This window comes from Hibiscus syriacus, unplaced genomic scaffold, assembly GCF_006381635.1.
Source record: "Hibiscus syriacus cultivar Baekdansim isolate YM2019G1 unplaced genomic scaffold, ASM638163v2 tig00008957_pilon, whole genome shotgun sequence".
Classification (NCBI taxonomy): domain Eukaryota; kingdom Viridiplantae; phylum Streptophyta; class Magnoliopsida; order Malvales; family Malvaceae; genus Hibiscus; species Hibiscus syriacus.
In genome coordinates this window covers 46,575-60,442 of record NW_024062178.1, presented here as the reverse complement: position 1 = coordinate 60,442, position 13,868 = coordinate 46,575, and the positions used below count along the sequence as shown (strand labels likewise).

The following is a 13,868-nucleotide window of genomic DNA, read 5'->3' as shown; positions in this document are numbered from 1 at the left end:
ACTTGTTTATATATAGTAGTATTTGTGTTAACTTACATCATTTATTGTCGTATACCGTAGTAACTCTTCCTAATCCAATAGCCGTCATTTCCTCTTCCAGGAAATAGCCCTAGGAATATCATTTGAAGTTTTTAATGCATATGTCTGCATGCAGGGAAAAGCCTCAAATATCGAAATCTACAAACAATATAATATACAAATATTAGTAATTGTTAAATAATTAATTATAATTTTGGAAACATTATATAGAAATTCTTACCTTAAAGGCCCAAATAAATCCTGACAAAGTGTATTTAGAACCATCGCCACGCAAACTTTTTTCGGTCATCAAAGGCAGACGACAACTTATTCCATGTAGGTTTCCATAGATATGAACCCTACGGAAACATGTTCCATGCATTTAGGTCTTCTACCAATAATATTAGGTCCTTAGGAATAGGTTGTCTGGCCTCTCTACCTAAAAAGCCAGTATGCAAAAGTACTAAAAGGCATACTCGGACAACATCGACGTCATCCATACGAGTAAAACCATCTTTCTTACTAAATAATCTCGTCAAGTCGTCGACGTGTAAATTCGGATTCTCCATTGACAGCTCAGGAAAAACCCGGGATAACCATGATGGACAGGTAATATGACTAGTATATCGACCTACATCATCGTGTCCGAAGTGTAGACCAGTGATTAAGCAAAACTCCTCCCGCCCAAAACACGTATACGCCGGTGGAAAATGAAACCATATCTCTTCATTACCACATTTTATACTCTCGGGTATATCGCCAGTCATGGTCTGAAGCCACAAATGGGTCAACATAGCATCTCCACCCGGATGTTGTACTTTCAGCCATGGCTCGAAGCAAGTATCCTCAAACAATTTTCTTTGTACAAGTGAAAACTTCGACGCAATTGTAGTGACTAGGCTTATTTTATTTCTTAAGGTCAATTGAGCCGAAAAAAAGTTCTACAAAAACAATAAACATACCAAGTTAGATATACCAAAAACTACACTATGAAGATATACCAAAAACAATAATAAACATAAAGAGTAGTAGTTTATTCTTCAAACTTAAATTTGCAACACTGTGAATTTCGTATTTGTCTTTGTTTTTTGGTTGAAGTAATGCAATTCATTCAAGTTTCAATTTGCAGAAGAAGAATAGTTTCTGAAACTTAAAATCGCAACACGAAAATGAAAATCGCAGCACGAAAATGACTATCGCAACGCGAATTTGACTATCGCAACGCGAAACTAAAATCGCGTTGCGATTTTCATTTCGCGTTGCGATTCTCGGTTTCAAATAGTCATTGTCTAAAATTGAAACTTGAATGAATTGCATTACTTCAACCAAAAGACAAAACAAAGAAAAATACTAACTTCACATGGTTAAAGACTAAACAGTTTAGCAGTATTGGCAGTAATCGAATGAATTTAATAAGGAATCTAAGTGAAATGGTTAATCTATTATTGAAATACCAGTAAACTTATCATCAATTTCAATATGAAAAACCTAATAATAATGCAAAAATTTCAAAATAAAAATAATTAAAAAAACTAACCTTCCGTGGTTGATTTTCCATTTTTGACCGTGAATGATTGTGAGGGTGGCTCTGAGAGATGGTGATAGACGGATTTCGCCGGAGATGGGGACGGATTTCGTCAGAGATGGGGACGGATGTCGTCGTAGAGAGTGAGAGATGGAGATGAGACTGAGTTGTGATTTAGGGTTTTATGTTATGAGTTACGATTTAGGGTTTTAGGTTATGAGTTGCGATTACGAGATATATTAATATTCGTGTTTGGAATTTGAAAATAAAATACGCGTTGCGATACTAATGGCGTTTTGAAAATCGTATTGCGATTTTATATTATCGCTTTGCGATTCTGGAAACTGATTTGTGATACTGGAGATCGCATTGCGATTTTGTTGGTTATTTTGACAAATCGAAAAAAATTAGTCAAAATCGTATATTATAAGGTATATTCGGTCACTAAGGTTATTTTCTCTTACAAATCTGATACTTTCTTTTTGAAAAATTTAGAACTAGTTTATTAATAAAAAAATATATTATATAAATAGGTTCCATATATATTTTTCCTTTATGGATCTCTCAGTTTCAGAGCTCATAAACAAAGCTTAAACTCTCAACTAAGCTTTATCGGCCACCAATACTACCCAAAATGTCTCTTATTTCAACCCAAAAACAGAATTTACTTCAATTTAAATGATTTTTCTTTGATTTTCAAGTTATTAATTGATATTTTTATTTGTTTGTTATAGCCGTTTTTGTTTGTTGCAGCTGTTGATTCAGTTGTGATCGAGATCGGAGGGGAAAAAACAATGCGGATGAAGGAAATGCATCCGCTGTGTTGTATATCGTTGGAGAGTCCAGGCATCGGTGACCAGTCACCGGAGATTTCGTTGAATCGATCTCGGAGCATGCCGGCGGAGGCTCTATCCGGATCTGAAACGGGCAATGCGGCGAGGTTGACGACGGGAGGATCCGAAGGTAATGTCGCTGGAATTCTCTACAAGTGGACTAATTATGGAAAAGGATGGAGATCCAGGTGGTTTTTGCTTCGTAATGGAATGCTGTCTTACTCGAAGATTCGCCGGCCGGAGAGTCTGAACATCCCCTCTCCCGATGAAGTCAGATGGATCGGTGATATCTCAACCAATCGGCTTTCGAGGGCCGACAGTTGTAGCGGTAGACGGAGGAACCAGAAAACCGTTGGCATTGTTCATTTGAAGGTATACATATCAGAAAATCAAAATCAAATTTCTAAAGTTACATCCAAACTAAAAAGAAAAAGGAAAGAAAATTGAACAGACAAATGATCGGATCGATCGATTTCGCAGTAATATAATTTTTTCTAGAAATATTTCTTATTTTATTTTGTTCTAAAAAATGAACCGAGTGTTGATAAGTATGTTTTACACTAATTTTACTAACCCTGAATCTTTTCATCTTAAAAACAAAATAAACTCATCAGTGAAAAACTAGGCATTGGTATCTGAGCTAATAATGGAAAGGGGAAAATTGAAGTGCAAGAACCGTAAGTTTCTTGCATTATTCAGCAAGTAATTTACTGTTTGATCTGTAAAAAGGACCTTAAATCTGTAATTTCTCTCTCCTTATTTGAATATCTGCTTTCTGATATTCAATCTTCATGTTTAACTTTGGGGGGGGGGGAAATAAAGTAGAAAAAAAATTATATTTTAATATAATATTTACTCTTTTTAACTGGTTGTTTATGTAGAGTGGGTCACATCAGCAGATGGACTTGGAGGGCTGTGATAGCGCATGCTTTAGGTCTAGGAATTAAGCTCTGGTCAGTCACATCATCGTTTAAATTGGTATTCAATGGATGGGACGTTTTTAAAGCCATCAACGTCGATTCGAACTACTTGAAGCCTGATGTTTTCGCCTCTTTTTTCCCGCATTTCTTTCTTTTGGTTTTGATCTCTTTGCCCTTCTTTTTCTTTCGCTCCTCACGTTTTATCGTATATATTCCCTTTGCTTGCCAGCTGATGCAGTTTTGGCCTTTTGGGCTCTAAAAAACCTGATTTCCCCCCTAAGGTGATGATGAAAGAAAGTAGAAACTTCAAATGATTCTCATTGATTTAATCAAACTCACATTACCACAAGCCATGTATAAGTAAAAAATGAGGATATTAAGCAGTGTTTCTCTGAAATGTAGATGTGGGTTTTGTTTGTAGTCGTCCTTTGATTGAGTTTTGTATTATTTGTCTTGTAACAGTGAGGTAACTTCTTTTTCTTTATTAGTTTTTACATGGTCTTCTCTAGTTTGTAAGCATTGAAATAAACAAAAGACAAAGTGGGGTGCTTGAGGCTAGTTGATGGGCTTTCGTGGTTAAGATTGTATGGAATTTTATGGTGAATACTGTTTAGAAACCCGTGAAAACTGAAAGGATATAATAATATTTCTTTCCCTTATTGTTTTTAAGTACATATTATCCTATGCGAAAGTCGATCCAAACGGTGATTCAGCGGCTCCGTTTAATCCCTTGGCAGTTGTAATGCTTAAGAGGTAGAAATTAGCATCGGCTTCTGTGATCAATTTTTTTGTTTAAAGCGGGATTTTTATTGTATTTGTTGCTAAACCAATATTCTCCTGTTATAGACTTTAAAAGTCTTGTTACTTTGTGCAATCATCTGGTGTTTGATGGTAAATGCGGTTTGGCTTCTGCTGAGGTTTCAGCTTCACAGATATTTGTTTTTCTTCAGGCGGGTTTAGAAAAATTTCAGCAATAATGACACCTCAGCGAGTGGTTCAAGGCTTTAATTTTGTTCTTTTCAACGTGCATCGTCTTGAATTGATAGCATTTATTCCATTTTATTTCTGGAAAACGACTTCTATAATATGTATCATTCATGTATTTCTTCTGTGAATTTATTCGATGTGATCATGGAATCAAGCATAAAAATTTTTGGTGATCTATGTGATTATACCTCAGTAATGGAACTCTTGCATTACTCATGCTGTTGTTATTTGAATTCTTGTAGCAGATTTCATCATTCCGGGAGAGCAAATCTGATGATAGACGGTTTTACATTTTTACTGCTACAAAGACCCTACATTTGAGAACCGATTCAAGGAAAGATCGGGTTGCTTGGATACAAGCTTTGATATCAACAAGAAGCATCCTTCCCCTGAGACCATTAAACGATAATCTCAACCTTGTACCCTATGATTTGTCTATATCAACTGATAGGCTCAAGAAACGGTTGCATGAGGAGGGAATCAGTGATAACCTTGTGAAGGATTGTGAGCAGATTATGCTCTCAGAGTTCTCGGAGATACAAGGGCAACTTAAAATTCTTTATGAAGAAAGATCTAATTTGCTCGACACATTAAGGCAATTGGAGGTAGTGTGAGCTTAGTAGTTACTAATTAGTATGTGTCTTTGAATGAAAATGCTTGAACTTGAGTTATTCACTCCTTCTAATAGTATGGAATCTGAATTGTTTGGAGAGCTAAATTAAATTTCTTCCTTTCTAAATTAGAGTGAAGATCAATTTAGTTAGATTCAGACGAGTATCAAGTTCAACCTAGTAAGTTAAATGATAAAAATGCATTTTTTTAATCCTATGGTGTTTTGTACTAAAAGAGGGTGTCAAGCCTTTGGCAGGATCAGGTTGGTAATTAGCCAACTGGTGGAGCCTTGAATTCAAAGTCAATAATATTTACTTCATGGGCTGAACGGCTACTGTTCACAAATGAGAGTATAGAGGCCTAGTAAAATTAGTATCAATAATCTTTTTATATGTAATATGATGAAAATTATCCTTGATTGTTCTGATGACTGGTGGAAATGAATGTGATGTGAAGAAAACTATCCTGAGTGTTATGATGGCTAGTGGAAATGAATAACAAAACTTTTGGTCAATAGTAAAACAAATATATTCTGTTATTTGATGCATTGGAGTCTATGGGTTTTCTCTAGGCTATACTAGTGATGACTGGTAATGAAGGGTAAATGGTGTAGTGATCAATTAAAACTGATTCTGTGTTTGCAATTGTTTCTCATTGTCGAACGTTTTATTGAAACTTTGGCAATGTAATTTAATACAAATTTTATGTTATAAACTTTATTGAGTTCTGCATTGTTCTAATCCACATTTTCTCTCATGTGGTATCCTTTGTACAAGTATTATTGGTTTATTGCATTTTGTAACATCATAATAACGTATTTCCATTGTACTTTTAACCTTCCTTTTGGTAAAAGGATTGTGATAGCTTACCTTAGATACTTATTGACAATGGAAACCCTAGTTGATCATTAAAACTCTAATAACTGTATTGGTGGGATTGCTGAACAGTGTGTTTTAATTATCTCATCTTTCAGAATGCTGTCTTATTTTTGGTTTTAATAACCTCATCTTCTAAATGGTTGATTCTTTTACGAAATTGCATGATACCACATCGTAATTGACTTATCCTATGCAATATTTTGCTAAGCTATATTGTTTATGGTGTACTGATTTTTTTAAAACATATTTGCATGTTCAGGCAGCTAATATTGAATCTGAAACCTCTGGATTTCATGGGGAATACCAGTTGACGAAGCATGAATATTCCAGTTTGGGGCTTGGAAATAGTGGTACATTACCATCTGTAACTCTGGCTTCATCTTACTTCATGCATGAATGTCCGACTCCTATTTTGATTGTTAAAATTAACTCGATTTTGGAAGGTAGTTCTTGTTGTTTTCTAGTAGTCATATCTGTGGTGGCACTCTATGGATACTGATATCATTAGTGTTTTAGATATGCATTCTTGAGTAAGAAATATGTTCTGAACATCCAAAGTTTCAATGGCAATTTCCTGTCCTCTTATTTGTCATCATCATTCTCGTTTTATTTAACTTTGATGCATGTTTGTTCAGAAATGTTGTGATAAGTAATTATCTTATCATTAAGCTATGTTTCTAGTTACTAATTGTTGTCCTGCTCTCTTATGACCTGACACTTGTTTGGGTTCTCAGAATGCAGCACAACTGAATCATCTGATGATGTAGAGAAGCAAGAGCTCGAGGAAGTTTCTCATGAAGATGGAACCTTGTTCTTTGATACAAAAGAGTATTTTACTGAACCTGCAGTCGATCATGCATCTAATATGAAAGAAACTGAAACCCGACTTGATAATGTGGAAAAGATGCATGCTGATAAAGGAGATTGTGATTCCAGATATCCTCAAATTGAGAGAAGAAAAAAGCTTCCCAATCCAGTCGAAAAAGAGAAAGGGGTTAGCCTTTGGTCTATGATCAAAGACAATGTGGGAAAGGATCTCACACGAGTATGTCTCCCTGTTTACTTTAATGAACCAATATCATCCCTTCAGAAATGTTTTGAGGACCTAGAATATTCTTATCTTTTGGACCGAGCGTATGAGTATGGAAAAGAAGTACGTTATTCATACATTTCATCTTTAATATTTTGTGCTTCTCTTGATAAATGCACTATTTATCTCCTGGTATTGCAAAATTAATTCAAGATTTCAGACAATTTTAACCTGATAGTACATCTAGAATTTGAGAAATTGATGTTCACTCTTAACTGAAAAGTAATAATATCTAGAGTGAAATTTGAGAAATCTCATTCCCTCAGGCATCTCCTGTCCCAAAAGTTTTTGGACTATTTGCAATGCTTTTAAAAATTCTGTAAACATAGCAGATGCTCTTGCTTTATTTCAGTTCAATAATGTCTGGGTTTTCTGTACATTCTCAGGGTAACGGTCTCCAGCGGATTCTTAATGTTGCTGCATTTGCTGTTTCCGGGTATGCTTCCTCTGAAGGCCGACATTGTAAGCCCTTCAATCCGTTGCTAGGAGAAACTTATGAAGCAGACTATCCTGACAAAGGACTTCGTTTCTTCTCTGAGAAGGTCAGTAGTCAGAACCGTAAATGACTAAACTTCATATTAAGAAATTTGCAGCTTTATATTGAAACTGAAACTGACAAGCTATGAACTTTTTTTTTTATTAATTTTGATTACATCAAGTGCTTTTGACTTTTCAACAGTTGGGACAAGATATATTTGATGATATACTTTTGCATACCCTTTGGTAACACACGCATTTATTTAAAAATAAATAAATAAGAGAGCGAGAGAAAGGGACTGTCATCATCTTCTTCATTATGGATAATCAAGATGTTGGAAATTATTGCCTTGGTAGTGTCCTCAAAAATTATTTGAACTATTTATGGGGAAAAAAGTTTCTGGACATTTCTAGGAAGGAAAACTTTCATGTTCATGCAATTATCGGTTTGACATTGTTAAGATAGTGAAGAGAAACATTACAAAAGTGTTTTTGAAGAACTTGGAAGGCAAACTTGAATTGTACTAGTTTGTAGGCCTTGGGAGTACTTATCTTCCTATGTTGTTGCTTCTATTTACCTGGATGTGAAAGTGCAAATATTGTACTGCAGTTCCATAGCACATATGACTTACCTTTCAGGTTGAAACAGGTTAGTCATCACCCAACCCTTATTGCCTGTCATTGTGATGGCCGAGGGTGGAAATTCTGGGGTGACAGTAACCTCCGCACAAAGTTTTGGGGGCGTTCAATTCAGCTCGACCCTGTTGGAGTTCTGACTGTAGAGTTTGATGATGGTGAAATATTTCAATGGAGCAAGGTCTGCACTACTGGGCTTTGTGTTTACTGGATGTGCTATTTAGGCATTTTAGTATACTAGCTTCCCCTTTTGTGTGGTATGAATTATTTGGACCTCATTCTCTGCAGGTAACAACTAGTATTTATAACCTTATCCTTGGTAAAATATATTGCGATCACCATGGCTTGATGCACATTCATGGGAATCGCCAGTATTCATGCCAACTCAAATTCAAAGAGCAATCTATTCTTGACCGGAACCCTCACCAGGTTAGTTGTCAATATCAGGGTTTCAAATCGTGGTCGCGTTTTTCGGTTATTTCGGATTTACTGTGATTGCGGCCATCGCGGACGCTATTGCGGCCGTCGCGGGTAACTCGGACGGTGGCGAAACTGCTATATCGCGGCCGAAATCGCGGTTGCCGACCGTTTTTTAAAACCCTGGTCAATATAATTGTTTTAACCCTCTTGATTGTTTCATATCCTTGGTAGTCCATCCTCTGTGCCTTGAGAGTTATTTTATGTAGTAATTTCTTATCCTGTCCTTAATTTAAATAGGTCCATGGGTTTGTCGAAGATCTTTCGAGTAGAAAAGTCGCAACATTTATATGGCAAATGGGATGACAGCATGTATTACATCAACGGTGATGGCAATGGCAAACCAAAGGACTGCAGTCCTTCATCGAGTGCCACCTTGCTATGGAAGAGGAACAAACCACCTCCAAATATGACTCGCTACAATTTAACATCATTTGCAATTACACTAAATGAACTAACGCCTGGACTGCAGGTAGAGATGATGTATTACATCAGTTTCTCATAAGCAATTTCATTTTCCTCTTATGCATATCTAATTGTTCTCTATAGCGCTGTCTGACTTGGGGTATTTGATCACGGATTAAGGAGAAGCTCCCACCTACGGATTCAAGGCTTCGACCAGATCAACGTCATTTGGAGATTGGGGAATATGATGGAGCAAATGCAGAGAAACAACGGTTAGAGAGGAGGCAGAGAATAGTATGTTTCCACTGCCATGATTTTCATGTTTCTATGCTCATGCATTTATTTGTTGACAAAGTAGCCTCCTTGCATGTTTTGTTTTTTGCGTCTTGATTTCAACGTCTGCCCGCATTCACAATTTCATTCAAATTTAATTATATCTGATTTAGATAAATTACCTATAGTATGCCATACTGTTGTATTCTATACTATTGCTTCATGTTCATGCTGTCTCTGGTCCTGCACAGTCAAGAAAATTACAAGAAGATGGGTGGAAGCCTAGATGGTTCCAGAGAGACAGTGAAAATGGATCATTCCGTTATGTGGGCGGTTATTGGGAAGCAAGAGAACAGGGAAAATGGGATGACTGCCCGAATATATTTGGTGAATTCGAAGAACTTGTTGATTCCTCCGAATGATGCTGACTTCACTATAAGGTTAGTAAATTCATTCACCATAATCTAGCTGTGCCATACTTTTGTTACAATGGATTGGTTTTGTCATTTAGACCTGACCATGCATAATTTTTTTGATCGTCTAGAATTGGCAAACATTCCGGACAATAATGGAGGAAATAGAGTCGATAAACACGTACATAGCTTTGATTCCCGGTCGCCATTTCTAGGCTTCTGCAAAGATTGCAGACAAGATTCATCTTGGTCGTCCGAGAGACAGCCAAGTTAAGAACATGAATCATTAAGTAGATATAGTAGGTATAGGTGAGAGTCTGAAGAGTGGGAGTCGTCTGTGTAATGTAATGTCTCAATAGTTCATTTATTTCTATAGCTCCTTCACTCCAAAATTTAATTTCATAAATATTTGTATTTCCATTCAATAAATGAAATGAAACAATTGAACCCAAAAAAAGGAGAAATGAAAAAAAAAGTTAATAACAAGTCTTATGTATTTATTATATTTGATATTTGCTTAACTAATAATATACATATTTATGACATGATAAATCCGTTTTAAGAACTAGTTGAAAACACAACAGTAGTTAATACCCTAGCAGAAAATCACTTTGGCTTGAACCTAATAATAGGAAAACAGTACACACTATTTTCAGTTTTGGGTTGCTAACGAAAGTATGGGAGACCGAGGTGGCCGTGGCAACCGTGCATGATAGCTGAGCTCTGTTTTCGATTGCCTCGTTAATTTTGACAAGCATAGCAATTAAAGAGGACAAAGGAAACCAGGAGGGTCTTTCCCACAAGTGATTAGAGCTTGAAGAGCATGGGGAATGCGTATAATAATTAATGTTCAGGAGCTCAAGTCTTATAGCAGTGAAAAGACAAACGTTGGATTCGAGCTTGAGAAGACCTCCGAGAATCAGACAGCAAGCATTTTCAACCGGGTTTCCTAACACAATGTGCATCAATCCACCAAGCACATCCTCGCATGGTCCTAGTTTAAGTGAATCTACAGGGCAGGGGCAAGTTGGTTGGGTAGTTGGCGGAGCGATGGTAACATGAGGGTTGGTTATGGAAGCGGTTATTACAGGAGGGTTGGTTGCTGACGGGACAATAACAGGTGGCCACGGAGGCTTTTACAATGGTGGCTTGACCTTCAGGCTGCCTGTGTGTACGGTGGATGCTTGATGGTTGGAGAGTTCGGGTGGTGGTATTCCGGTTGTTTACAAAGGACACAAGCATACATGGGTGGCAAAAACATTAACAAGAAAATCAACAAGATGAAAACTATTGCTTTAGACTTGGAACCCTATACACACACACACACACAGCTGAACTTGATGTGGAACCCATGGCTTAGGGTATCAAATGATGGATTGTCATACATACACGCATGCATGCATATACATGCTAAGTTGCTAACATCTTTCTGCAACTGGAGCCATCGAATTCAAGTGATCGTTACCATCAAAATGAACTTATTCACATCGAGTGGAAATCATAAAATTTATATACAATATTCGGCACCGTATTGTCACCAGTTCTTTAAATAATACTAGCCATAATGAAATTACCGTCCCAAAGGCAATGGAAATTGTGATGCCAGAGATGATACACGGGTCTGGTGAAATAAGGAAAAGATAAAAGCAACGTCGGGAACAAATTTACCAAAGGCTACTGAGAAATCCGATCCCCGAATGTGTTCTCCCCACTGTAAGAAACATAAAGAAATCCATCTTCATCCTTCTTCTCTTCGTATATGGCAGACATAATGGCACCTGCAAAAAGAAAAAGGAGTTTAGCCCCTTTGAATCAGATAGCAAAGGTAAGAATCGAGCAGCGATGGGTGTAAGTGCAAGGGATTACCAGTTGGAGGGAGAACATTGTCCACAAATATGAATATTGCTTTTTCAGCACTCAGTTTGATCCTTTTACGGATAACATATACAAATTGTCCAACGGTCAAATCAGCTGGGACAAGGTACCTGTAAATTTCGGAATCATAGCAATTTGAACGATTTCATACGTCCAAGGCAGTAAAAATGGTGTAAAATGCACGGAATAGCATCCACATCAACACAAGAATCTATATTCATCATCATACACGCACCTAGGGATGCCGATCACCGAAACCATAGTGTCGGAGTTGCAATATGATAGAGATAGATAATTCAAAGAAACTAACACCAGACAACGTTTTTAAAAGGATGAAACAATGAATCAAGAGAATCTAAAGCCACAAATAATATGTAGGTGACGCTTACTTCTTCTTGTCGATGTTCGGGATATCACTCCTCTCTGCTTTCTCCACAATCACCTTAAAAATAAAAGAGGATAATAAACAAGTCAAGCTTGGACTTGAAATCACCAACAAATATACAGACTGATCAAAACCGTAGAACATATTAGACTAACACTAACGATAGATATCAAGATCGGAAATAAAAGTAGAATTGTTACCGGGATCCTATCCGGGTATTTCTCCCGAATCCTAGCAGCCTCTGCCCTCCTCTTCTCTGAAGCCAAAACCAAACATGAGAAAAACCATTAGCTTTCACAAAATATAAATAATTGACTTCCCCATAAATAGCATTACTCACACTGGTTCGCCATAAATAACAGAGAAACTAAAGATAAATATGTTCATAACAAATAAAAGGTTTCAGTACATACCCAGATCATGCTCTTGCTTGAAGTAACTCTTTGCCATTCCTCCTGAAATTACAAGCCAAAAAGAAAAAGAAAAGTTGTAAAATTGAAGACCCAAATCTTATCCCCGATCACACTGTTGTTTCTTTTTAGACAATTGAGGAAAACAGAATAAAAAAGCCCCAAATTTCAACTGAAACTATCCATTCTAATTACCCAGAAAAAACCAACAGAAAATAAAGAAAAAGATCTATCAAATATACATGAAACAGATTGAAAATACAAGGAAAACCCAGAAAGGCAAACCTTGTGAAGATGAACCCAAAGCAAAAAAGGATAAAGCTTTTATCTTTTTCTCTCGATCAAAAGAAATCTTCCAAAGCTTGAAGCTCGTGGTTTGGTTGACAAGATAAAGTATAAAATTAATATAGGCAAAAGCCTTTGTCTTTTGAGTACTTTTTCTACTCTTTCAGCCAAGCTTGTTTGTTTTTTAATTAATGATTGATGAAAGGTTTTACAAATAGCTCATGGAAGGGCCTATGTGTAATTACGATTGCTATGCTATACACGTGGGCTGACATTATTGGTGTTTGTTGGTTAAGGTGTTGGTTAATCCTTGTTGATTACGGTAAGACGGACAGATCATTTTCATGTGTCGATGTTCTTTTGGATAAGGTTGAAAAGTATGTGAATCGGACGGCTAGCAATGTGGCGATGATCATGAGACATTGTCAAACAAAGAGGGGTCGAATAAATTATAAGAATATTCCCGACTCTTCGACCATTTAAAAATGAGAGACTATATAAGTTCTACGGTGAGACATCTTAATATAAGATTAAAATAAGATGTTATTAGTTTTGTTATTATTTAAATAATAAAATTGATAAAAAAAATATTTAAAACATTATTATTTTATTTAAAACATCAAATTTTTAATATTTTTGGTAAAAATGCTCATTAATAATAAAACTAGTAGCGCTTTACAAAATCCGGTAAAACGCCCAATAATAACAAAACCGATAGAAATAATAATGTTTTTGGTATTTTTTATTGGTTTTGTTATTTAAATAATAACAAAACTGATAACGTTTTTTTTAGTTATATATTAAAGTTATCGCACGTGAACATTTCCAACACTGGATCGAATTCTAATTTCTCTAATTTATAAAATTGAATTTTAATTTTAACTATGTGATTAGAACGTTAAATTTTAATGACACTAATTAAAATTTTTTGTTATTATGGTGACATGGATAAAAGATATCGTTTTGGAGATAACAATTTATTTTTTGTCATCGTATTTCTTCGATCGTCAATTATTGTTCATAATTGGAGATCGGTATCATAATGTTCATATTCCACTTATCTTTTTTGTTCTAGGATTGATTTTTCATGAAACACATTCAAAATCGAAGAAAATCTATTTAAAAGTTTGACGTGGTAATAATCTGATCTCTTCTAATAACCATATGTTGATACTAATTTTGAGATATATTATCTGTGTTCTCAAATTAATGTTTCTCACCGTTGGGATTTTCAAACAAACACCCCATATCCTTTGAATCTAAGAAAGTCCCAAACTCCTTAAAAAATCATTTTTTTAATCTAATTTTGTCAACTTTAAGTAGATTTTATGAAAAATCAATTATATGAGAAGAAAGAGGAGTGAAATAA

General features: G+C 35.8%; 2 protein-coding genes across 2 annotated transcripts; one reads left to right on the top strand and one right to left on the bottom strand.

The window, feature by feature from the left end:
* Positions 1-2,285: 2,285 nt before the first annotated feature.
* On the top strand, positions 2,286-9,964 carry LOC120202588 (oxysterol-binding protein-related protein 2A-like). Its single transcript, XM_039202993.1, is given in 12 exon segments — positions 2,286-2,748; positions 4,526-4,888; positions 6,033-6,123; positions 6,508-6,926; positions 7,250-7,405; positions 7,990-8,157; positions 8,265-8,405; positions 8,694-8,738; positions 8,740-8,925; positions 9,039-9,152; positions 9,383-9,571; positions 9,676-9,964. Coding segments are annotated over 11 exon segments (2,265 nt in total). The 5' UTR covers positions 2,286-2,337; the 3' UTR covers positions 9,554-9,571; positions 9,676-9,964.
* A 1,049-nt stretch (positions 9,965-11,013) lies between these two features.
* On the bottom strand, positions 11,014-12,621 carry LOC120202589 (autophagy-related protein 8f-like). The gene is made up of 6 exons (XM_039202994.1): positions 12,500-12,621; positions 12,218-12,259; positions 12,005-12,060; positions 11,809-11,861; positions 11,411-11,529; positions 11,014-11,322 (listed from the first exon to the last, which is right to left on the bottom strand). Exons 2-6 carry the CDS (start codon positions 12,252-12,254, stop codon positions 11,219-11,221), a joined length of 369 nt encoding a protein of 122 aa, XP_039058925.1. The 5' UTR covers positions 12,255-12,259; positions 12,500-12,621; the 3' UTR covers positions 11,014-11,218.
* Between the last annotated feature and the right edge of the window lie 1,247 nt (positions 12,622-13,868).

Bases quoted from the DNA above. Each gene is read 5' to 3' on its own strand.
- LOC120202589 (XM_039202994.1), bottom strand. From the start codon at position 12,254: ATGGCAAAGAGTTACTTCAAGCAAGAGCATGATCTGG. The intron at 12,061-12,217 runs GTATGTACTGAA...TTTTGGCTTCAG, and splicing joins CAAGCAAGAGCATGATCTGG to AGAAGAGGAGGGCAGAGGCT. The intron at 11,862-12,004 runs GTAACAATTCTA...TTTATTTTTAAG, and splicing joins AATACCCGGATAGGATCCCG to GTGATTGTGGAGAAAGCAGA.